General features: G+C 41.0%; 1 protein-coding gene across 1 annotated transcript in view; it reads left to right on the forward strand.

Moving 5' to 3' along the window:
* The window catches only part of CLNK (cytokine dependent hematopoietic cell linker), a 106,403-nt gene extending 84,066 nt beyond the window's left edge, over window positions 1-22,337 (forward strand). The window contains exon 15 of the mRNA XM_023549730.2: window positions 12,861-22,337. Within this exon, the coding sequence (XP_023405498.2) occupies window positions 12,861-13,007 (147 nt within the window). The 3' untranslated portion in view covers window positions 13,008-22,337. The remainder of the gene's footprint in view (window positions 1-12,860) is intronic.
* Window positions 22,338-23,378: the final 1,041 nt, after the last annotated feature.

A 23,378-nucleotide genomic window follows, 5' to 3' on the forward strand; every position in this document is an offset into this window, starting at 1 on the left:
AATGATATCCCGTTTCATGTCCTCTTCTAAATCCAGCTTGAATTTCTGGCAATTCCTTCCCCATATACTGCTGCAACCAATTTTGAATGATTGTCAGCAAAATTTTACTTGTGTTTGATATTAATGATATTGTTCGATAATTTCCACATTTGGTTGGATCACCTTTCTTTGGAATGGACACAAATACAGATCTCTTGCATTTGGTTGCCCAGGTACTGTTTTCCGAATTTCTTGGCATAGACGAGTGAGCACTTCCAGCGCTGCATCAGTTTCTTGAAACATCTCAGTTGGTGTTCCATCAATTCCTGGACCTTTGTTTTTTGCCGGTATATTCAGTGCAGCTTGAACTTCTTCCTTCAATACCATTGGTTCCTGATGGTTGAACATCAACCAGTACTTTTTGGTACAGTGACTTTATATATTCCTTCCATCTTCTTCTGATGCTTCCCACATAGTTTACTATTTTCTTTTAATATTGCAACTTGAGGCTTGAATTTTTTTTCTTCAGTTCTTTCAGCTTGAAAAATGTCAAGTGTGTTCTTCCCTTGTGGTTTTCTATCTCCTGGTCTTTGCACGTTTCATTATAGTACTTTATTTTGTCTTCTCCAATAGCCCTTTGAAATCTTCTGTTCAGCTCTTTTATGTCATCATTTCTTCCATTTGCTTTAGCTACTGTACACCAGATTTAAACGTCTATAATTTAATGAGTCCAATTTCATATCTCCAGGCTTCAATGACATCTTGGTTTGTGTGAAACCAGAATTTTCACACAGCTTCTTCAAAGTCAGTGCACATCCTAGTGCTGTTTTCTACTGATTAGCTAAACTGTTCTTCAGTAGATACCAAAATAGAGAATGTTGCCAGGGCTGCCAACATGCTTCAGGAGGTCCTGTGGGTGAAAGTCCTACAGCAGGCTGCGTGAAGATTCCGGCTGAAATCCAGTCTCCGACCCACCACCATGGGGTCAATTCCGCCAGCCTTTGCTGCAGCCCAGGCATGTTTTGGCATGAATGCGTACAAGAGTGAATAAACAAGTTAGCAAATAAATCTGCCAAACACATCCCCTTTAAGAAAGTGTTATGTGAAAACTGAAGAGAAAAGTAGCCAGTTTTTCATCTTGTTATGGTAATTACCAAGTTAATAAAGGCACTCAAAACAGTGCCTGGAATATATGAAGCCCAAGATAAATGTTAATTATTACATTTTCAATATCATTACTGTATCATTTTAATAACTAGGATATAGTCTCCAACTAGATATCTGTGGTTAGTGGACTTTGCAACTCAGTATCCTACTATTCCACTCTATCTTCTTCAAGCTCATAGAATTTCTTATTTATTAAAAAAATGAAAAGCTCTTTAGGTCTTTTAAATGCTTGGGGTTAAGAAGTCCTTTTCCTTAGAGAATTAGGAAATGAAAATTACATGGCCCGATGTGCTAGTCCCTCGGTGAGATGCTGTTTAATTTTTCTGTCACATTTTGTCCTCACAAAAGCATAGGAAAGGATACGTTGTTAGACCCCTTTTACCATCAAGGAAACGAACAAGGGATACAGCTCTTTTCCCCTAACATACTATACTTTGATCTGCTAATAAAAGATCCCCACTAATGACCACAGACCAGATGAGTTAAGGAATGACATCAAGGACATCATATGTGAAGAAAGCAAGAGGTCATTGAAAAGACAGGAAAGAAAGAAAAGACCGGAAAGAAAGAAAAGACCAAAATGGATGTCAGAAGAGACTCTGAAACTTGCTCTTGAACATAGAGTAGTTACAGTGAAAGGAAGAAACGATGAAGTAAAAGAGTTGAACAGAAGATTTGAAAGGGAGGCTCAAGAAGACAAAGTAAAGTATTATAATGACTTGTGCAATGACCTGGAGTTAGAAAACCAAAAGGAAGGAACATGCTTGGCATTTCCCAAGCTGAAAGACCTGAAGAAAAAATTCAAGCCTCAGGTTGAAATAATAAAGGATTCTATAGGCAAAATACTGAACAACGCAGGAAGCAACAAAAGAAGATGGAAGGAATACACAGAGTCACTGTACCAAAAAGAACTGGCCAACATTCAGTCATTTCAGGAGTAGCATAAAATCAAGAACTGATGGTATTGAAGGAAGACATCCAAGCGGCACTGAAGGCACTGGCGAAAAACAAGCCTCCAGGAATTGACAGAATACCAATCGAGATGTTTCAATAAATGGGTACAGTGCTTAAGTACTCACTGATCTATGCCCAAAAATTTGGAAGACAGCTACCTGGCCAACCAAATGGAAGAGATCCATATTTATGCCTATTCCAAAAAAAAAAGTTGTTCCAACCAAATGCAGAAATTGTTGGACAATATCATTAATATCATGCACAAGTAAAATTTTGTTGAAGATCATTCAAAAGTGATTGCAGCAGTACATCGACAGAGAACTGCCAGAAATTTATGCCGAATTCAGAAGTGGATGTGTAATGAGGGATATCATTGCTGATGTCAGATGGAGCCTGGCTGAAAGCAGAGAATACCAGAAAGATGTTTACCTGTGTTTCATTGACTATGCAAAGGGACTTGACTGTGTTGATCATAACTAATTATGGATAACATTGCAAAGAATGGGAATTTAGAACACTTAATTGTGCTCATGAGGAATCTGTACATAGACCAAGAGGCAGTTGTTCCAACAGAAAAACGGGATACTGCGTGATTTAAAGTAAAGAAAGTTGTGTGTAAGGGTTATATCCTTTCACCATACTTAATCAATCTGTATGATGAGCAAATAATCTGAGAAACTGGACTATAGGATTGGAGGAAGACTCATTAACAATCTGCATTATGCAGATGACACAACCTTGCTTGCTGAAAGTGAAGAGGACTTGAAGCACTTGCTGATGAAGATCAAAGACCATAGCCTTCAGTATGGATTACACCTCAACATAAAGAAAACAAAAATCCTCACAACTGGACCAATAAGTGACATTATGATAAACAGAGAAAAGATTGAAGCTGTCAAGGATTTCATTTTGCTTGGATCTACAATCAATGTCCATGAAAGCAGTAGTCAAGAAATCAGACAACATATTGCATTGGGAAAATCTGCTGCAAAAGACCTCTTTAAAGTGTTAAAAAGCAAACTATCACCTTGAAGACTAAGGTGGGCCTGACCCAAGCCATGGTGTTTTCAATCACCTCATATGCATGTGAAAGCTGGACAATGAATTAGGAAGACTGAAGAAGAATCGCTGCCTTTGAGTTATGGTGTTGGCGAAGAATATTGAATATACTGTGGACTTCTAGAAGAACAAACAAATCAGTCTAGGAAGAAGTACAGGCAGAATGCTCATTAAAAGCAAGGATGGTGAGACTTCAACTCACATACTTTGGGCATGTCATCAGGAGAGACCAGTCCCTGGAGGACATCATGCTTGGTAAAGTGGAGGCTCATCAAAGAGAGGAAGACCCTCAACAACATAAGACTGATACAGTGGCTGCAACAAGGGGCTCAAGCATAACAAAAATCATGAGGATGGTGCTAGACCAGGCAGTGTTTCGTTCTGTTGTACGTAGGGTCACTATGAATCAGAACCAACTCAAGGGCACCGAACGATAACAACGACATTAAAAGAGAGAAAACAGAATGACTGTAATAACATCATAAAAAGCCAGTAAACCAGTTGCCATCAAGGTGACCCCCAACTCATGATGACCCCATGTGTATCAGAGTAGAACTGTGCTCTGTAGAGTTTCATTGGCTGATTTTTCAGAAGTAGATCTCCAGGCCTTTCTTCCAAGGAGCCTCTGGGTTCACTCCAGCCTGCAGCCTTTCAGTAAGCAGCAGAGCACATTAACCGTTGGTACTACCCAAGGACTCCAAGATAGCTCTTAATTAAATTGTCAGCCCTGTTCACCGATTGCCACATCAACTAAGCTGTTGTCATCTATACAACCAATAAATTAGACTCACAGCTCCCAAGTACTGCTCCAATGATCATCGCCAAAGACTCCTTAGAGAATTAAAAGTCTTTTTTAAGAAGAACGTTTTCATGTTAATCCAGCATTTTCTCCTCCCTTGCAAGAGTTCATGTATTTATTTAACACTTAACAAAATAATAATTTTTTTTTTTAAGTGTAAAATCCAGCATTTTCTCCTCCCTTGGAGGTCATGTATTTATTTAACACTTACCTATAGAAACCCTGGTGGTGCAGTGGTTAAATGCTACAGCTGCTAACTAAAGGGTCGGCAGTTCAAATCCACCAGGCACTCCTAGAAACTCTATGAGGCAGTTCTACTGTGTCCTATAGTGTCACTGTGAGATTGAATCGACTCAATGGCAATGATTTTTTTGTTTGTTTGTTTTTACGTTTAATCTGCATATGCACTATCCTGTGCAGTGAGCAAATAATCCAATCAATTTAATTCTCATAGCAACCCTATGAGGTCAGTGCTGCCAATATATCCATGATATAACTGAGACACCAAAATGTTCAATAACTTGTCCAGGTCACAACTAGTAAGTGGCAAAACTGGGAACCCATACAGTTTGCAGAAAGAGCTACTTCCTCACATAGTCTCAGATTGTTATGGATTAAATCATATCACCGAAAAAGTCATGTTGAAGTCTTAACCCCTGTACCTGTGAATGTGACCCTATTTGGAAATAGGGTCTTTGTAGATGTTACCAGTTAAGTTAACATGAGGTCATAAAGGAATAAAATGTGTCCTAATCCTGAATCTTATCTGACTGGTGTCCTTATAAAAGAGGAGGTGATACAAAGGGATAAAGAGATGGAGGAAAGACAGCCAGGTGAAGATCATCTGCCAGGCTAAGAAACGCCAAAGACGGCCGCGACCCACAGAAGCTAGGAGAGGTATGGAATAGTTCCTCCCTCAGAGCCCTCAGAAGGAATCAACACAGCTGACACCCTCATCTTCAACTCACAGCCTCCAGAACTGTGAGACAAGAAATCTCTGTTCTTATAAACCACCTTTTGGTATTTTGTTAAGGCAGCCCTAGGAAACCAATCCACAGATAATACCATGACCAGGTACAAACCATTCCCAGCCCACTTGAAAATAGTCTAGAACCCTGCAAGCTGCATAGTAGCTGAAGAAGCGTTGACACTCACGAGGAGCTGGCTGTGCCAGGCACTGGGTGAAAATTGGAATTCCCAGGAGGTTCTTGCCGCCTTTCCACTGCCAAGCTCCTGCCCTGGTGTAAGTGGAGACAGTCTCTATTGCTCTGCTTTCTCAGATGCCTTTCACAGCGGGAACCCGTCCCCAGGCTGAGGAAGAATCCCCAGTCTTTAAAACAAGATAAAAGAATGCAAAGGCTGCTAAATGTAAGCCAGTTACTTCATCTGATGCTCCAACAAAGAAACTCGGCAGGAAACGCTTAATGAGAAACAGGTTTTTCAAGAATCATTTTGATTGCATGCGGCTTTTTGGTTGTCATGCAAACTTGGGAATTTAACCACACAGGAAGATAATGCACTAACACCGACCTCCTGAGAGTGATTTTCAGTGTAAGAATGAATGATGGAAATAGAGTAGCAGATACATAGAGGTGCCTGATGCATACTGGTCACCATCTTAAATGATTCCTGAAGGACCTTTTATTAGGTCTACGTGATCCCAAATGAAAATAAGCAAACCCACTGCCGTCGAGTCGATTCCGACTCATAGCAACCCTATAGGACAGAGTAGAACTGCCCCATAGAGTTTCCAAAGAGAGTGAGATAGATTTGAACCACCAACCTTTTGGTTAGCACCCGTAGTTCTTAACCACTATGCCACCAGAGTTTCCCTATGTAACCCAGGCAGAGGCAAAGTAAAGCTTGTGCCAGTATGGTAAGAGTTGTAGGAGAAGTCTGGATGAGACCTCCTGGGGAAGGTACGTCTGTACCTGTCACAGGTATAGAGAGGAAGGAGAAAAGCCCCAGGCGACTGCAAATAAACCTGGAATGATCCATTTTGCTACATATTGGATATCTGGCTCATTCAATTAGCCAGCTGGCTAGAAATTCAAAGCTAAAGTCCAATTTAGAGGTTCCTGAGACTACCATAGCACATTACCAAAAATTTGGTGGCTTGGAAAAAGAGAAATTTATCCTCTCACAGTCCTGGAGGCCACAAGTCCGAAAACACGGTGGCATCAAGGTCATACTCTCTCCGGAGACTCTAGAGGAGAATGCAGTCCTTGCCTCTTTGAACTTCTGGTCCCAGGCATTCCTTGGCTTCTAGCCGCATCACTCCAGTCTCTGCCTCTGAGGTCACATTGCTTCCTCCACTTCTCTAAATGACATCTCCCTTGGTCTCTTTCTTATAAGGACATTGTGATGGCATTTAGGGTTCACACGGATAATCCAAGGTAAGCAACTCCTCTCAAGATACCTAACTTAAGCACATCTTTTGCCTTATAAGGGAAGACTCAGGTTCCAAGAATTAGACTGTGGACGTACTTTTGGGGGGGGGGTGGTCAGTGTTCACCCCACTAAGCCGATTTACACAGTTATTGGCCACTATTCTGGACTCAGTGTTGCATGCTGGGACAGGCATAAGGTGGAGTCTCTGTCATCCAGGTGCCAGCCTGTCTCTCTGGGCCTATCTGTGCACGCACCTGAGCCACAGGGAGACCAGTAGGACTCCGATCCTGGCCAATCAGAAGTGGCACCTGCCTTCAACAACTTCCAGAACTTTACCTGTTGCTGAACGCCCACACTGCATCCAAGTTGTATAAATCCCTTTTCTCAACATTTCTGTGAAAGCCCAGAGCAGGGAGCAATTCAAATTAGCAGTGCTTTCCTCGCCTGCAAATGGCGATTGATAAGTTTCTGAAAATTATGATAGCCACTTACTTCATGAATTAAACTTTAAAGATGAGGAGACCAATATATTGCCGTTGAGTCTACGCTGACTTAGAGCGACCCTATAGCAACCCTAGAGGACAGAGTAGAATTGCCTCGTAGGGTTTCCAAGGCTGTAACCTTTACAGAAGCAGACTGCCTCGTCTCTCTCCCATGGAGCGGCTGGTGGGTTTGAACCACTGATCTTTCAGGTTAGCAGCCAAGCGCTTAACCACTGCACCACCAAGACATAAAATTAACCGGTGGGTTTATTCCTCACTTTCCCCTGTCTGCTTCTCTCTCTTCTTTCTCTCTTCTTCTTTCTTTGTGTTTATCTCTTTTTCTCTCTTTCCTTCTCTAACTCTCCTGTGTGAGCCCGAAGAGATTTATTTACTTTTCTGGGAATGAGAATTGCCCATCATTTGCCTCTAGGGATAACACAAAAGATTTAAATGGCATTTAAGATCTAATATTAGCATGGCATTTGCTATCTCCCCCCCAAAAATCATTTAATATAAAAATAAGATCTTAACTGTAATCTCTTTTAAATGTCTCTTTTGTCAGTTGGGGATCCATCACTAGATGCCAAAAATAAGAAATGCCAGTATGATTAATTGCTCCTACCTTGCATTCTGCTGTTGTCGTTAGGTGCCACCGAGTCTATTCCAGCTCATAGCAACCTTACTTACAACAGAACAAAGCACTGCCGGGTCCTGCACCATCCTCATAATCGTTGTTATGCTTGAGCCCACTGTTACAGCCACTGTGTCAGTCCATCTCATTGAGGGTCTTCCTCTTCTTCACTGACCCTCTACTTTACCATGCGTGATGTCCTTCTCCAGGGACCGGCCCCTCCTGGTAACATGCCCGTAGTATGCGAGATGTAGTTCACCATCCTGGCTTAAAAGGAGCATTCTGACTGCACTTCTTCCAAGACAGATTTGTTTTCCACTACCTGTTAACATAACAATTTCATGTAAAATGTCATTCACGTAGTGGATTGTTAAACAATGGATGTCGAATGCATTATTTCTGGACTCTCTTAAAGAAAATAGAAATGAGAACATGAAGCGAGCATTTCCCCCTGAAGGTTAATTCCAGGAAAGGGATTTCCTTTTTGCAATGCAGAAGGGCTCTTTCTGCAGGGCAAGTTTCTTTTCTTTAATTACTTTTTGTTTTTTTCAAGAGTGAAGAAAGAGGAAGAAAACTCTGTCCTTAGCTCATGTCTTTATTATTCGGTGCTGCTCTGATAGAAATACCACGAGTGGATGGCTTTAATGAGCAGAAATTTATTCTTCCACACTTAGAAGGCTAGATGTTCAACTTCAGGTCGCTGGCTCTAGGGGAAGGGTTCTCTCTGTCAGGTCTGGGGGAAGGTCCTTATCTCTCTGTTCCTTGGTTGCTTGCTTAATCTGCTCTTTTATATCCCAAGAGATTGACTTAAGACACTAATAGTATCTCATTGACATAACAAAGAAACCCCATTCTGACTCATAGCAGCCCCATCTGGTGTCCAAGGCTGTAAATCTCTATGGACGCAGACTGCCATATCCTTCTCCTGCGGAGCCACCAACCTTTCAGTTAGCATTTCACTGCTTTACTCATTGTGCCACCAGGGCTCCTAAATCCCAGGTATAAGTTAGGATTTACAACACATATTTTGGTGGGACACAATTCAATTCATCACAGTTTATAACTGCAAATGAAATATGAAAATGTTCTTTCTTCATAAAGCTTACAATAGTCTAGAAACTTTTGTGGTGATTTCATAGCTCTTGCTTCATGTTCTTGGCAAACCTAGTATCTTAGTCATCTAGTGCTGCTATAACAGAAATACCACAAGTGGATGGCTTTAACAAAGGGAAATTTACTTTCTCACAGTAAAGTAGGCTTAAAGTCGAAATTCAAGACGTCAGTTCCAGGGGAAGCTCAAGGCTTTCTCTGCTGGATCTGGGGAAAGGTCCTTCTTGTCAATCTTCCCCTGGACTAGGAGCTTCTGTGCACAGGAACTCTGGCTCCAAAGGACAGGCACTGCTCCCAGTGCTTCTTTCTTGGTGGTATGAGGTCTCAATGTGTCTCTGCTTGCCTCTCTTTTTTATACCTCCAAAGAGATTGGCTTAAGGCACTACCTAATCTTGTAGACCTCATCAGTATAACTGTCGCTAATCCATTTTATTACATCATAGTGATAGGATTTACAACACATAGGGAAATCACATCAGATGATGACATGGTAGACAATCATAAAGTCATATGAGGGAATCATGATCTAGCCAAGTTGACAGATATTTTGGGGGGACACCATTCATCCATGACACCTAGGCAGGAAGAGGTAGTAATATTGGCTGACATTTACTGAGCACTTTTTTTTTTTTTTTTTTTTTATGTACCAAGCTGTCTTCTGAGCACTATGTTGGCATCAGCTCATTTAAGCCTCACGATGACATTCAGATATAGGTCCTAATATCACATCGCTGTTCACAGATGGGGAAACTGAGACCCAGAGAGTAATAAACTTGTCTGAGGCCACGCAGCTGGTAGGTGGGAGAACTAGACTTTCAAACCAGGCATTTTGAGTCCCCAACCCCTCATTCATCACCACCCTGCAGCGTCAGAACCCCATTGGACAACTGGAAAACTACTTACCTTAGCGTAGGTAGATAGACTGTTATGTCGCCTCCGATTTACAGTAACTTTATCCACAACAGAATGAAACATTGCCCAGTCCTGCATCATCCTCACGATAGCTGGCATGTTCAAGTCCATCTTTGCAGCTGTTGTGTCACTCCATCTTACTGAGGGTCTCCCTCACCCTTGCTGGCTCTCTACTTCACTAAACACGATGTCCTCCAGCGACTGATCCCTCCTGATGACGTTCCAAAGCAAGCAAGTCAAACAGTGTTCTGTTATGATCCATAAGGTTTTCATGGCTAATTTTCAGAAGTAGTTTGCAAGGCCTTTCTTCCTAGTCTGTCTTAGTCTGGAAGCTCTGCTGAAACCTGTCTACCATGGGTGGTCTTGCTGGTTTGGAATACCGGTGGCATAGCATCCAGCGTCATGGCACCATACAAGCCACCACAGTACAGCAAACTGACAGACAGGCCGTGGTAGCCCAGGATAGGAACAAATATTTATTGTCTACTTGTTGGAGGTGGACACACAGATTAGCTCATTGAAAACTCTGCCACAGATCCAGTAAAAGACTCCAAGAGGTAAACTGCTTACAGATTTAATTAGGACTCTGTTGATGTGAAAAGACAGGAAGCCAGCTCAAAGTAGCTCAAAGGAGAAGTTGAGGAGGAGAGGATTAATTGATGCTGTAAGCAAGAAGGGCAGAAAAGAGCAGACCCCAGGACTGGACAATGTCAGGAAGCCCATCTCTCCTTCCTCAAGTTTTCCACCCAGTGAGGTGGCAGCTGGCTCTTCCACACCCTCGCCATATGTGGTAGGAAAGAGGAGATGGCCACAGGCAGATACAGGTTTCTACTGAACCCCTCACCCCAACAAAAGGAATAAGAGCTTTCCCTCCCAGCAACCACATGTAGCACCCAGGCAAGGACCCCGGTTGCCTGGTGAGGTCCTGGATTCCAGAGTAGCAGAGCACTTTAATAGCACCCTTCCCCCAGCCCACTCCCAGGTTCCCTGGTTGAGTTAGGCAGGAGTCCTGAGCAGGAAAAGAATTTTTATTACCAAAAGAAGGAGGAAAGAATGCTGGGCAGGTAAAAACAGCATAGATGGCTATGAGGTACATCCAGGATTTGAATCCAGTTATCTCAAAATGCCATGCTCTGTCTTCTACAAAAAAAAAAAAAAAAAAAAAAACCCTAGTGCTATCAAGCCGATTCCAACTCATAGTGACCCTATAGGACAGAGTAGAACCACTCCATAGGGTTTCTAAGGCTATCATCTTTATAGAAGCAGATTGCCACGTCTTTCTCCCATGGAGCAGCTGGTGGGTTTGAACCACCAACCTTTCGGTTAGGATTTGAACGAACCACTGTGGCTCCTTTCTTATTGTTTGTGGTTGTTGTTAGGTGCTGCTGAGTCGGTTCTGACTCATAGTGATCCTATGAACAATAGAAGGAAATACTGCCCAGACCTGCTCCATCCTGACAATCATTGACCTATTTGAGCCCATTGTTGGAGCCACTATGTCTACCCATCTAATTGAGAGTTTTCCTCTTTTTCACTGACCCTCTACATTACCAAGTATGATGTCCTTCTCCAGGGACTGGTCCCTTCTGATAACATGCCCAAAACCATCTCAATATTGTTTAGATACCTAAATTTTTTTGCCCATTGAGAAGACTCCATTTTATTTAGGGATTTTGATCATTCTAAAAATCATATTTCATATTATATGAAAGTCTTAGTTATAAAATTAAATTATCCAAGATAATTTTCATATGCTTATGTAATTTGAGAACAGTTAGCTTCTTGTTATTTATGTAAATCCACTTAATAAGGGTTCTAAAATCATTTAGAAGTATTCATTCATTCATCAAATAGTTCTTGATTATATAATATGTACCAGGCACTGAGTCTGTATTAATGCAAAAACCAGGCATGGTCCCAAATGAAACCCATAATTTAGGGTAGATAGTGAAACAAGAAAAAACACAAATAAATATGTATATTAGTGCCTGCTGTTGTTGTTAGCAGAAACCCTGGTGGTGTAGTGCTTAAGTGCTACAGCTGCTAACCCAGAGGTTGGCAGTTCGAATCCACCAGGCGCTCCTTGGAAACTCTATGCGGCAGTTCTACTCTCTCCTATAGGGTCACTATCAGTTGGAATTGACTCGACAGTAACGGGTTTGGTTTGGGTTTGGTTGCTGTTAGCGGCTGTAAGTCAGGCCCGACTCCCGGCAACCCCATGCACAAGGTCCTATACCATGCCCATGATTGGTTGTGGGTTCAACTGTTGTGACTCACAAGGTTTTCACTGGCTGCTGTTTGGAAGTAGATCGTCAGGCCTTTCCTCCAAATTCATCTTAGTCTGGAAGTTCCACTGGAGCCTGTTCAGCGTCATAGCAACACACAAATCTCCACGAACAAAAGGTGGTAGCCGCACATAAGGCAAACTGGCCAGGAATCGAACCCAGGTCTCCTGCATGGAAGGCGAGAATTCTACTACTGAGTAACCAATGCCCTCTGTATACCTCTGGAAACACAGAAATGTAGTAATCCACTGTCACCTAGTTATTTCACAAGATGTCAGGGAGGGAAGCTAAGTGGTCAAGGACACCCAGTAGCCCTGTGCTTATCACAGTTCTTTCTGAGTTTACTAGAATGCATTAGAACAAGAGGGGTTTACGGGAGGGGACGTCCACTCCAGGCCTTTCCCACCGATTTTCTAAGTGAAGTCCAAGCCTTGATAGTCTTCATTTTGTTTGACATGGAGAGGGGTGGGGTCAGGGAGGCACCACAGCTTCCAAGTGGCTGGTTGCTGTGTAATGAATCCATCTAAATAGGGTATGTTGCTGCGGAAACAGTAGCATGGAGCTTGACCAGTGCGACCTGACCCTGGTGAGCACCAGGTGAATGGAGAATTAGAGTGCCCACGGGGTTCACTCTTGATCTCCCAGGGAAAGCCCTTTTAGGCTCTCTCGTTATCCTCTCCTTCTTATCGCTCATCCTTCAAGAGCTTGTTTGCTTCACTTTTTTTTTTTTTTAAGTCACTTTCTGAAGCACCTTTACAATATAAACAGCAATCAAAAAAAAAAAAAACCAATTGCCGTTGAGTCAATTCCAACTCATGGCAACACCATGTATGTCAGACTAGAACTGTGCTCCACGGGGTTTTCGAACCTGTGACCCTTCAGAAGCAGATCACCAGGCCTTTCTTCTGAGTTGTCTCTGGGTGGGTTTGAGCCGACAATCTTTCAGTTAGTTGGCAAGCGTCTTTAGAACGTGCAATTCTTGAAAAGAGTTAACCTCTTCTCTGAGTAAAATGAAGCCCTTCAGAGTGTGCTCTAACTTACCATCACTGACATTATTTTAAATTGCATTAACTTCCTTTTCTGTCTTTCAGAAGTTTGATTCCGTGGAAGACATCATTGAACACTACAAGTATTTTCCTATTACACTGGTTGACGGGAGGGATAAAAGCGGTGCCCACAGGGGGCAATGCTACCTGACTCAGCCTGCCCCCCTCCACAGGTTCTTCTTACCTAGGTAGCCTGGCCTTCCTTCCGTCTTCCGCTCAGTGGATGCCTCTATGATTTCTCATTTATTTCTGTGTTCACGAGATTACCTTTTCTGCAAAGAAAAGAAAAACATTCTATAATGGAAACTGGAAAATCAGTCACGCTTTTGAAAGCTCCAACTACAGAAGAAATACTTAGAAGATGCAAAACCGAAAACCAGCTTTGAGAAACTGTCTTCTAAAGAACTATAAACATGGTCCTTACGCTCATGTCTCAGATGCTCAACAAAGGCTACGGGAAGCTATTGCTTATGTTTGCAGCTCGCACACGACATGTTTATGTGAGACTCCCAGACCACGCTCTTTCTAGAACAGTGCACTGCTTGTCTTTATTGCAGAACTGTTTGGGCTTGTGCATTTACGATATTATGGTGATTCCTTGTGCTACAGATGCCGAACGTTAGCTGTATTTTATTTGTAATCCTGGAAATTCAGTTCTAGGGAAGAAATGTGGTATGGAAAACAAGAGCATTTGTGACTATCACCCAAAAGAAAGAAATCAGAAATACTTTTACTATGGTGTGAAGTGATCACAGGACCCATCTCCAGCATAAAAAAACAGTTGCCTTCAAGTCAGCTCCGAGTCATGGTCACCCCATGTGTATCAGAGTAGAACTGCACTCCACAGGGTTTGCAATAGCTGATTTTACAGAATTAGATCTCCAGGCCTTCCTTCTAGGCACCCCTGGTGGACTTGAACAGCAACCAAGCACATTAACTATTTGCAGCACCCAGGGACTCTGTTTAAAATAGTTTTACTCTAATGGAATTAACAAATTCATCATAAGGAACTCAGAAGATGATATCCTGCCCTAGTCTTAGGTCAGGCTTAAGCCTAAGTTAAAGTGAAAACAAAAAATTCCAATTATGGAATTCCATTCAGTGGTCGAGAAGAGCGCTCCTCAATTTAGTGCTAATATTTCGCAGTTACATTGGATGGGTCATAATTTCATTCTTGTTTTATATAATACAAATGGGGAAACTGAGGCTCAAAGAGGTTATTTATTTATGCAGTGTGCCTGGAGATCCCAGATCTTAGTCCATTTTGCCTGGCCCTATACCACAGCTTGTTCCAAGGTGCAGTCTCTGCCCTGTGGCATTTGACAATGGAATTGAGGAGCTAAATTTAAAGAGAAGGGTTTTAAAAATACCAACTTACCCACTTTTAAATAAATGAATTAATGAGCTCTTGTAGAGTGGTAGGTTAAAACACAAATGGGTTACTGTTGAAATTAATGGTACACAATTATTTCAAACATTACCAGAGCCTAGGTGTGCAATTCATGGGTGTTTATGAATCGTAGGAGCCCCCAGGTGCGGCTGCTAACCAAAAGGTTGGCAGTTCAAATCTATCAACTGCTCCCTGTAAACCTTATGGAGCAGTTCTACTCTGTCTTATCGGGTCGTTATGAGTCTGAAAAGACTCAACGGCAATGGGTTTGGTTTTTGGTTTTTCTGGGTATTGCAAATTGTTGACATGCTCACTGCTAACCAGAAAGTGAAGGTTGGAGTCCACCCAGAGGTGCCTCAGAAGAAATGCCTGGTGATTTATTTCCAAAAATTCAGTCACTGGAAACCCTATGGAGCACAGTTCTACTCTGACACACATGGGGTTGCCATGAGTAGGAATCAACCTGATGGTAACATTGTGTTTTGGGTTTTTGTTTTATTTTTTGCTGTTGTTGTTTTGAGGGGGGGGTATGTAATTGTATCTTTAATACAAAACTAAAATCAAAAAAGCAAAAAAATCAATGAAAACCACATAAATAATGCCCAGGATTATCTCTAAAATAGCAAAGAGTACTCTTGTGAGACACTCTTAGCATCTACCAAAGCATCAAGCAATGGCAGAGACACTCTCTTTAAACAGAATCAAATATGAAGAAATGCCTCCTAAGTTCCATCAGGACCATCAGTTGAAGGAGCTCCTTGTAAAGTTTGAACTCTTGCTGAACTATGGTCCAAGAGACAAGAATACTTAAATTGGAGCTTGGCTACTAATGAACAGTTTGATCAGAGCTGAAGGAAGTATGACTATTGGTCACTCTCCGCTGGTCTTTAGCCAGCCAGCATGGAAAGAAAGACTCTACAGAGAGGTTCCAGGCTCATGTGCAGAAGGAATCTGTCAGTCACCTTAAAAGGTATTGGGAGAACAACTACTGGTCTCTACTCATCTGGAGCAAAAGAGAAAGAAGTGAACCAAAGATTCAAAGAAGAAACTAGTCTTTAGGACTAATGGCCTACACAAACCACGGTCTCATCTAGCCTGAGACCAGAAGGACTTAGATGGTGCTCAGTAACCACTACCAACTATTCTGACCAGGGACACAATAGATGGTTCCAGATAGAATGGGAGAAAAGCCTAGAACAAAATTCAAATTAAAAAAAAAAAAAAGGCCAGATTTACTGGACTGATAAGAGACTAGAGGAACCCCTGAGACTATAGCCCTGAGATACCCTTCAAACTTTGAACTGAATCCACTCCTGGAGGTCACCTTTCAGCTAAATAAGAAACTGACTCACAAAATAAACAATATCACCCGTGAGTACTGTGCTTCTTTAAAAAAGAAATCATTGATATGAAACCAATGGTCAACATTACCCTAAAGCAAAGATGAGAAAGTCGGGGGGGTGGGGGGCATGAAAACTAGATCAATAGAAACACAACAACCAGAACAGAAATAATTAGAATGTTGATGCAGTATGGAAAATGTAAGCAATATCGCTGAACAATATGCATAGAAATTGTTAAACGGGAACCTATTTCACTGTGTAAACTTTCATCAAAAACACAATAAAATATTTAAAGGAAAAAAAAAAAGCTACTGGGAGTTTACCAAGGTCTTCGATTTACCAATTCACTGAAGCCGTGCCATTCAATGCTTGTTCTCAAGAAATATTTCTGGGTCTCCTTAAGAATGTTATGCGTGAGGTTGATGAGCATCAAATGGTTAACATTCTGAAGACTGTTTTCAAAGGCGTTATCGCCTCTTATTCAGAGGTACATGACATAATGTTAGAGGAAAAAGAAGTAAAAATCAGCCATCTTAAAACTCTCGCAATATTTATACATATGAAAATCTCTGGAAAGAAATACAAGATTCAAAATATTGACAGGGATTGATTCAGATGATTGGGATTTGAGGAACTGTATTAATTGAGTCCTCTGGCAGCCAGATGTCAAGATGGAGTTGTTTTAGATACCACGGAATCAGTTCTAACCCATAGGGGCCCTATGTACTACAGAAAGAAACACTGCCCAGTCCTGCACCATCCCCACAATCATTGCTATGTTTGAGCCCATCGTTGCAGCCACTGTGTCAATACATCTCGTTGAGAACCTTCCTTTTTCCCTGACCCTCTACTTTACCCAGCATGATGTCCTTCTCCAGGGACTGATCCCTCCTGATAACATGTCCAAAGTACAGGAAGTGAAGTCTCACCATGCTTGCATCTAAGGAGCATTCTGGCTGTACTTCTTCCAGAATAGATTGATTTATTCTTCTGGCAGTCCATGGTATATTCAATATTCTTTGCCAGCACCATAATTCAAATGCATCAATTCTTCTTCAGTCTTCTTTATTCATTGTCCAGCTTTCCCAAGCATATGAGATGGTTGAAAACACCATGGCTTGGGTCAGGCGCACCTTAGTTCTCAAGGTGACATCTTTGCTTTTTAATACTTTAAAGAGGGCTTTTGTAGCAGGTTTGCCCAATGCAATTTGTCCTTTGAGAGGAAAAGCCTCAGACTGTGATGCACCTCTGGGAAAGTTTTGGCCGACCCAATGGAATTCCTGGGTGGTACAAACAGTTGACATGTTTAGCTAATAACTGAAAGGTTGGAGGTTCAAGTCCAACCAGAGGCCTCTTGGAAGAAAGGCCTGGCAATCTACTTCTGAAAAATCAGTCATGAAAACCCTATGGAACACAGTTCTACTCTGACACACATGGAATCACCCCAAGTTGGAATCGACTTGACAGCAACTGGAAATGGGGAGCTCCAGAGCAAAGACTGCTCATAAAGGAGAGAGACTCACATTGGGCAGAAATGGCCAGGCCCTGGTATCCCAGCATGCCCAGTCACTGCTGGGCTGCCCAGGAAAAGCAGGATCTTCAAATGCTTTGGGGGATCCAGAGGGCCCCAAAGCTGGAGGCTGTCAGCCCATTTGCTGATCATCAAATTCTTCATTGAAGGGAGACCAAGCAGCCCACCTCCACGCTTGCCACAGTGACATTGTGTTTTCAAAGCTGATTGTAATAAGCACATTTTGCTTGTCATAGATTGCTAAAGATGAAGACGTTTAAATTTTAACGGTGTTTGATTCCCCCAGAAGTTCAGTAAAGAAGGCAGGATCCTAATACACGCAGCAACGTGGATAAACCTTGAAAACATCATGCTGAGTGAAATAAGTCAGTCACAAATGGACAGATATCATATGATCCTACTCCTAGGAAATATCTTAAATAGGCAAGTGTATACAGACCGTAGTTTATTAATGGGTACCAGGCATGGGTGGGAGGGAAGGGGAATGGGGGACCCACTGCTTAAAGGACACTGAGCTTCTGTTAAAGGTGAAGGAAAAGTTTGGAAATGGATAATGGTGATGCTTGCACAATGTAACGAACATAATTAATGTCACAAATTGTACATGTAAAGAATGTTGAAATGGCAAATGTTTTGTTACATAACTATATAATACAAAAAAAAAAAAAAAGAAGGCAGGGTAGATATTCTTAACCCATTTTATAGCTTACGAAATTGTGCCCCATTGGCCCAAAGCTTTACGGTGACATAGTTTTCACCTGATCCACGGTCCTCCTGCGTAATTCTCCTCTCCAGGGTCTAGCTGCTTGATTGCATCTGTAATTGAAAGTTTAGTGATTTCAGCTTGGTATGCTCAAATTTCAAAGTGTATTAATCCCTCTTCAACCATTATTTCATCATCAGTTTAAAAGTGTCACTTGATACCTAGCTTCAATAGAGTAGGGGAATGTTAGCTTTATACGATTACAGCACCCATGCGTTCAAGATATTTCCTTTTGGCCAAATAATTCCCATTCTGGATCAATTTCTATCTCCCTCATCTTTAACAATGCACTGTTATAAGCACCTGTGTGTGTACTGCAGGTACGTTCATTCTTGAAAAACGTGTCTAAAAATGAGCATACTTTCATGGCTGTGCTAAGTTTTGTACATTTCCCACTGAAACATCTCTCACTTAACCATTCATCAGCCAGACTCTTCCAGAACCATTCCTTCCACCCCTACGGTTGTCGTTCAGATGCCCAGCAGTACTGGCCAGTAAGTTTTTCCTTGAAAGATAGCTGCTGTCTCTTCCTCAAAAATGCAACCAGAGACATTGTTGTGTTGCTCAGTCTCTTCGGTATGTAACACAGAGCTTACAGGAGGCAGAAGCGTGGTTCATCTTCTGCATGGTGGTTCCTCTGGAGAGCTGCCCAAGTCCTAACTGGCAGTTGGGCTGACCCAGCTTGGGTTTAGCACTAAACCTGGGAGAACAGACCCAGGATAAAGTAGGGGAAAGAATTTTGCCAAAGGGCAACACAGAACTTTCTTTGGGAAGCTATCCTATTGAACTTAGAGTGGAAAATATGGGCTAATTTAAATATGACCTAAATTGTCCAAGTGATACTAAAATCTTTCATTTACTTCTTATACCCCGTTTCTATATGCAAGTTAGAAGAGGAACATCCTATGTTTAACTTGGTTTGTGAATAAAATCCTAGTAGAGAAATAACCATAGCGATTCAGCCCATGATAATCAAGGATGAAAGTTCACTAAATGCATTAGTTTCTTTTTTTCAACAGTAATGATTATGATCCACTAAAGGGTGGCCTTGACTCTTAGTAATTGTAAAATATGAATAAAGAAATCAATGGCAAAATAAGCTTAAATTGTTCCCTGGGTAGGGTGGAATAGATACAGATCATAAAACATGGTCGCATTGGGCCTCAATTTCATAGGGAATGGGAAAAATGTGGCCAAAGAGGAAAAAAAAATTATAAATAAATTTCCTACGGGAGGAAAATGAGTTTTACGTACTCTTCTCTCAGTTCAGCTTTTTCCAAATTGTATGATGTAGATGGTGCTTCTTGAAGAAAAGAAGAAAGGCAGTTCTTGGTTAAATAGTGCCTGAGGGGTGGTGCAGTTAACATGCTCAACTGCTAACCGAAAGGTTGGAGGTTCAAGTCCACCCAGAGGTGCCTTGGAAGAAAGGCCTGTTGATCCACTTCTGAAAAACAGCCATAGAAAACCCGATGGAGCAGAATTCTACTCTGACACACATGAAACAGCCAGGAGTCAGAGTTGACTTGATGGCAACTTTTTTTTCTTGTTGTTAAATTTGGAAAATTCTGCTACGAGATCCTCATTTTGCAAAATGACGATGCTCTTTATTCTATCAGAGACTGTCATTCCCCAGGTATTTGCTGAACTACAGTTATGCGTTGTCGTTGTTGTTAGGTGTCCTCGAGTTGATTCCGACTCATAGCGAATCCTATGTACAACAGAATGAAACACTGCCCAGTCCTGAGCCATTCTCACTATCCTTGTTATGTTTGAGCCCATCGTTACAGCCACTGTCTCAATCCATCTCATTAAGGGCCTTCCTCTTTTTCCCTGGCCCTCTACTTTACCAAGCCTGATGTCCTTCTCCAGGGACTAGTCCTTCCTGATAACATGTCCAAAGTATGTGGGATGAAATCTTACCATCCTTGCTTTCAAGGAGCATTCTGGCTGTACTTCCTCCAAGACAGATTTGTTCGTTCTTCTGGCAGTCCATGGTATATTCAATATTCTTCTCCAACATTATGATTCAAAGATGTTGGTCTTCCTTACTCATTGTCCAGCTTTCCAATACATTTGAGTCGATTGAAAATACCATGGCTTGGATCAAGTGCACCTTAATCCTTAAAGCAACATCTTTGATTTTTAACACATTAAAGATGTGTTTTGCAGTGGATTTGCTCAATGCAGTATGTTGTTTGATTTCTTTGCTGCTTCCATGGGCATTGATTGTAGATCCAAGTAAAATGAAGTCCTTGACAACTTCAGTATTTTCTCCATTTATCATGATGTTACTTATTGATCCAGTTGTGAGGATTTTTGTTTCCTTTATGTTGAGGTACAATCCATACTGAAGACTGTAGTCTTTGATCTTCATCAGTAAGTGCTTCAAGTCCTCTTCACTTTCAGCAAGCCAGGTTGTGTCATCTGCATATCATAGGTTGTTAACCAGTCTTCCTCCAATCCTGATGCCACATTCTTCTTCATATAGTCCAGCTTCTCCGATTTGCTCAGCACACAGATTGAATAAGTATGATGAAAGGACACAACCCTGATGCATACCTTTCCTGACTTGAAACGACACAGTATCCCCTTGTTCTGTTCAAACAACTCTCTTGGTCTATATACAGGTTCTGCATGAGCACAATTAAGCGTTCTGGAATTCCCATTCTTCCAAATGTTATCCATAGTTTGTCATGATCCACACAGTCAAATGTCTTTGCATAGTCAATAAAACACAGGTAAACATCTTTCTGGTATCCTCTGCTTTCAGCCAGTATCCATCTGACATCAGCAACAATATCCCTTGTTCCATGTCCTCTTCTGAATCTGGCTTGAATTTCGGGCAGTTCCCTGTTGATGTACTGCTGCAATCACTTTTGAATGATTTTCAACATAGTTTTATTTGTGTGTGATGTTAATGATATTGCTAGATAATTTTTGCATTTTGTTGAATTACCTTTCTTGGCCAGGCATCTGACCTCCAAGTTTATTAGCAGAGATGAGTGAGCACCTCCAGTGCTGCTTCCATTCATTGATACATCTCAGTTGGTATTCTGTCAATTCCTGGAGCCTTGTTTTTTGCCAATGTCTTCAGTGCATCTCGGACCTCTTCTTTCAGTACTATTGGTTCTTGGACATATGCTGCCTCCTGAAATGGTTGAATATCAACCAATTCTTTTTGGTACAGTGACTCTGTGTATTCCTTCCATCTTCTTTTGATGCTTCTTGCATTGTTTAATATTTTCCCTGTAGAATCCTTCAACATTGCAACTCAAGCCTTGAATTTTTTCTTCATTTCTTTCAGCTTGAGAAATGCCGAATGTGTCTACCCTTTTGGTTTTTCTAACTCCAGGTCTTTGCACGTTTCATTATAACCCTTTACTTTGTCTTCTCGATCCGTCCTTTGAAATCTTCTGTTCAGCTCTTTTACTTCGTTATTTCTTCCTTTTGTCTTAGCCACTCTACGTTCAAGAGCAAGTTTCATAGTCTCTTCTGACATCCATTTTGATCTTTTTTCTTTTTGCTGTCTAGACACTATTTTAGATGTTGGAATTATAGCAGTGAAAGTGTGGGAGGGACAGGCAGCAAACAAGTAAACAAATTAGATAATCTAAGTTGGTTTTCCATAACTTTGTTGTATTTCCATTTTAGCTTTTATCACGGCATGCTGGTGGGTGAGGTCAGTATTAGATAGTTTGGTAAAGTCCCTTTGAGATAGCTTTGAAAGTTATGAATCATTAAATTTTCCCAGGCTTACTTAACCAAGAACTTCCTGTCTTTGGTATATATACATGTGTATATGTGTGTGAGTATGTCTGTGTGTGTAACCACATCATGGCTGCAATCGATTAAATCTTCTGTTCTAATTACTATAAAAACCTATTGCCATCGTGTTTATTCCAACTCAAATCAACCCTATAGGATAGAGTAGAACTGCCTCATAGGAGTTCAAAGACTATAATATTTACAAAAGCAGATTGTCACATCCTTCTCCCATAGAGCGACTGGTGGGTTCAAACTGCCCACCTTCGAGTTAGCACCTGAAAACTTATCCATTGCACTACCATGGCTCCTTCTAATTACTACTCAGGGATCAAAGTTACCCGATCATCAAATTTACCCCATTGTCGTATGTGTGTATACACATATACGCATTTTTATAAGACAGCCTATATTTTGTATGATTAGCATTGTATTTGTGTATCTATTGTTATTTGTATCCTAAGTAATATTTGTTCCAACTAAGCACATTTACTTTCCTTGAACATTCATGATTAATTAAATAAAACAAAATATGTAATTAAATGTCAAATTTTCTCCATTACTAAGCATTATAAAATAAAATTGAAAACGTAGTTTAATTTTGTAGGCTTAGTGTGCCTTACTTAATCTCTAAGGTCCCTTTTGGGTAGTGTGCCTTTCTTAATCTCTAAGGTCCCTTTGAAATCTTATTTAGGATAAATTTCAGGAAATTTTCTAGAATAATTATTGATATATGAGCACTATGCTAGACTTTTTTTTTTTTTTTTTTTTTTGGCTACACAAATGAAAAATACCCAATCCCTGCAGTGGAAAGTCTCGGAACCTGGCAGACAAAATACACATCTAATCAAATCATGTGGTGTGAACCTTGAAAACATGATGCTGAGTGAAAGAAGTCAATCACAAAAGGACAAATATTCTATGATTTCATTAATATAAAACTGTGAGAATAGGCAAATGTATAGAGATTAGAGTTTAATGATGGATCCTGGGGGGGAGAGGAAAGGGGAGAGAGGAGAGTGTTTGGCTAGCATTGAGTTTCTGTTTGTGTGGATGGAAAACATGGCAAGGGATGTTGGTGATGGTTGTACATAATTGATGTAATTGGATTCACTGAAATGTACAAATGAAAAGTGTTGAGTTGACAAATGTTGTGTTTTCTATTTTTACAACAATAAAAAAAATGCAATGTAGAATGATAGATTGGGTCGTTCTCTCCCTTATATCATCTCTGTTTGGGGAGATGAGTGGGGAGGAGGTTGTCAGAGAAAGCTGCCCAGAGGAGATGTTCAAGGATGCCCTTAGAATGTAAGCTTTAGAAGAACAAATACCTTGTCCATCTGTGTTTGAGCATTACTACCTTAGGGGCTGCGTTCTCAAACATGAGGAATCAATCATGAGCACCTGTTGGTTGGATAAATGAATATGATGAGCTGGGGGTTCCCAAATCCTCAGTGAAAGGAGAGATAAATCATCAAGTGATGCTGGGGAAGTGGCTCACCACACAGAAAAAAAGGTGATTGTGTCTCTACCCCAAACCATATACAAAAATGAATTCTACATGGAAAGGCAGAAAAACTGAATAATTATTCCGATATTTTCTTCTAATACTTGAGTCTTACATTTTCTTCTAATAATTTTGATTAGTTTGATGTAGGGAAAGAATTCTTAAGATCCAAAAGCATAAATCATAAAGAGAAATATTGATAGATTCATCACATAAAAATACGAAATCTTTGCAAAAGTTAGACAAAGAGGCAATTACACACACAAA

The sequence above is a fragment of the Loxodonta africana genome, chromosome 5, assembly GCF_030014295.1.
Source record: "Loxodonta africana isolate mLoxAfr1 chromosome 5, mLoxAfr1.hap2, whole genome shotgun sequence".
Lineage (NCBI taxonomy): Eukaryota > Metazoa > Chordata > Mammalia > Proboscidea > Elephantidae > Loxodonta > Loxodonta africana.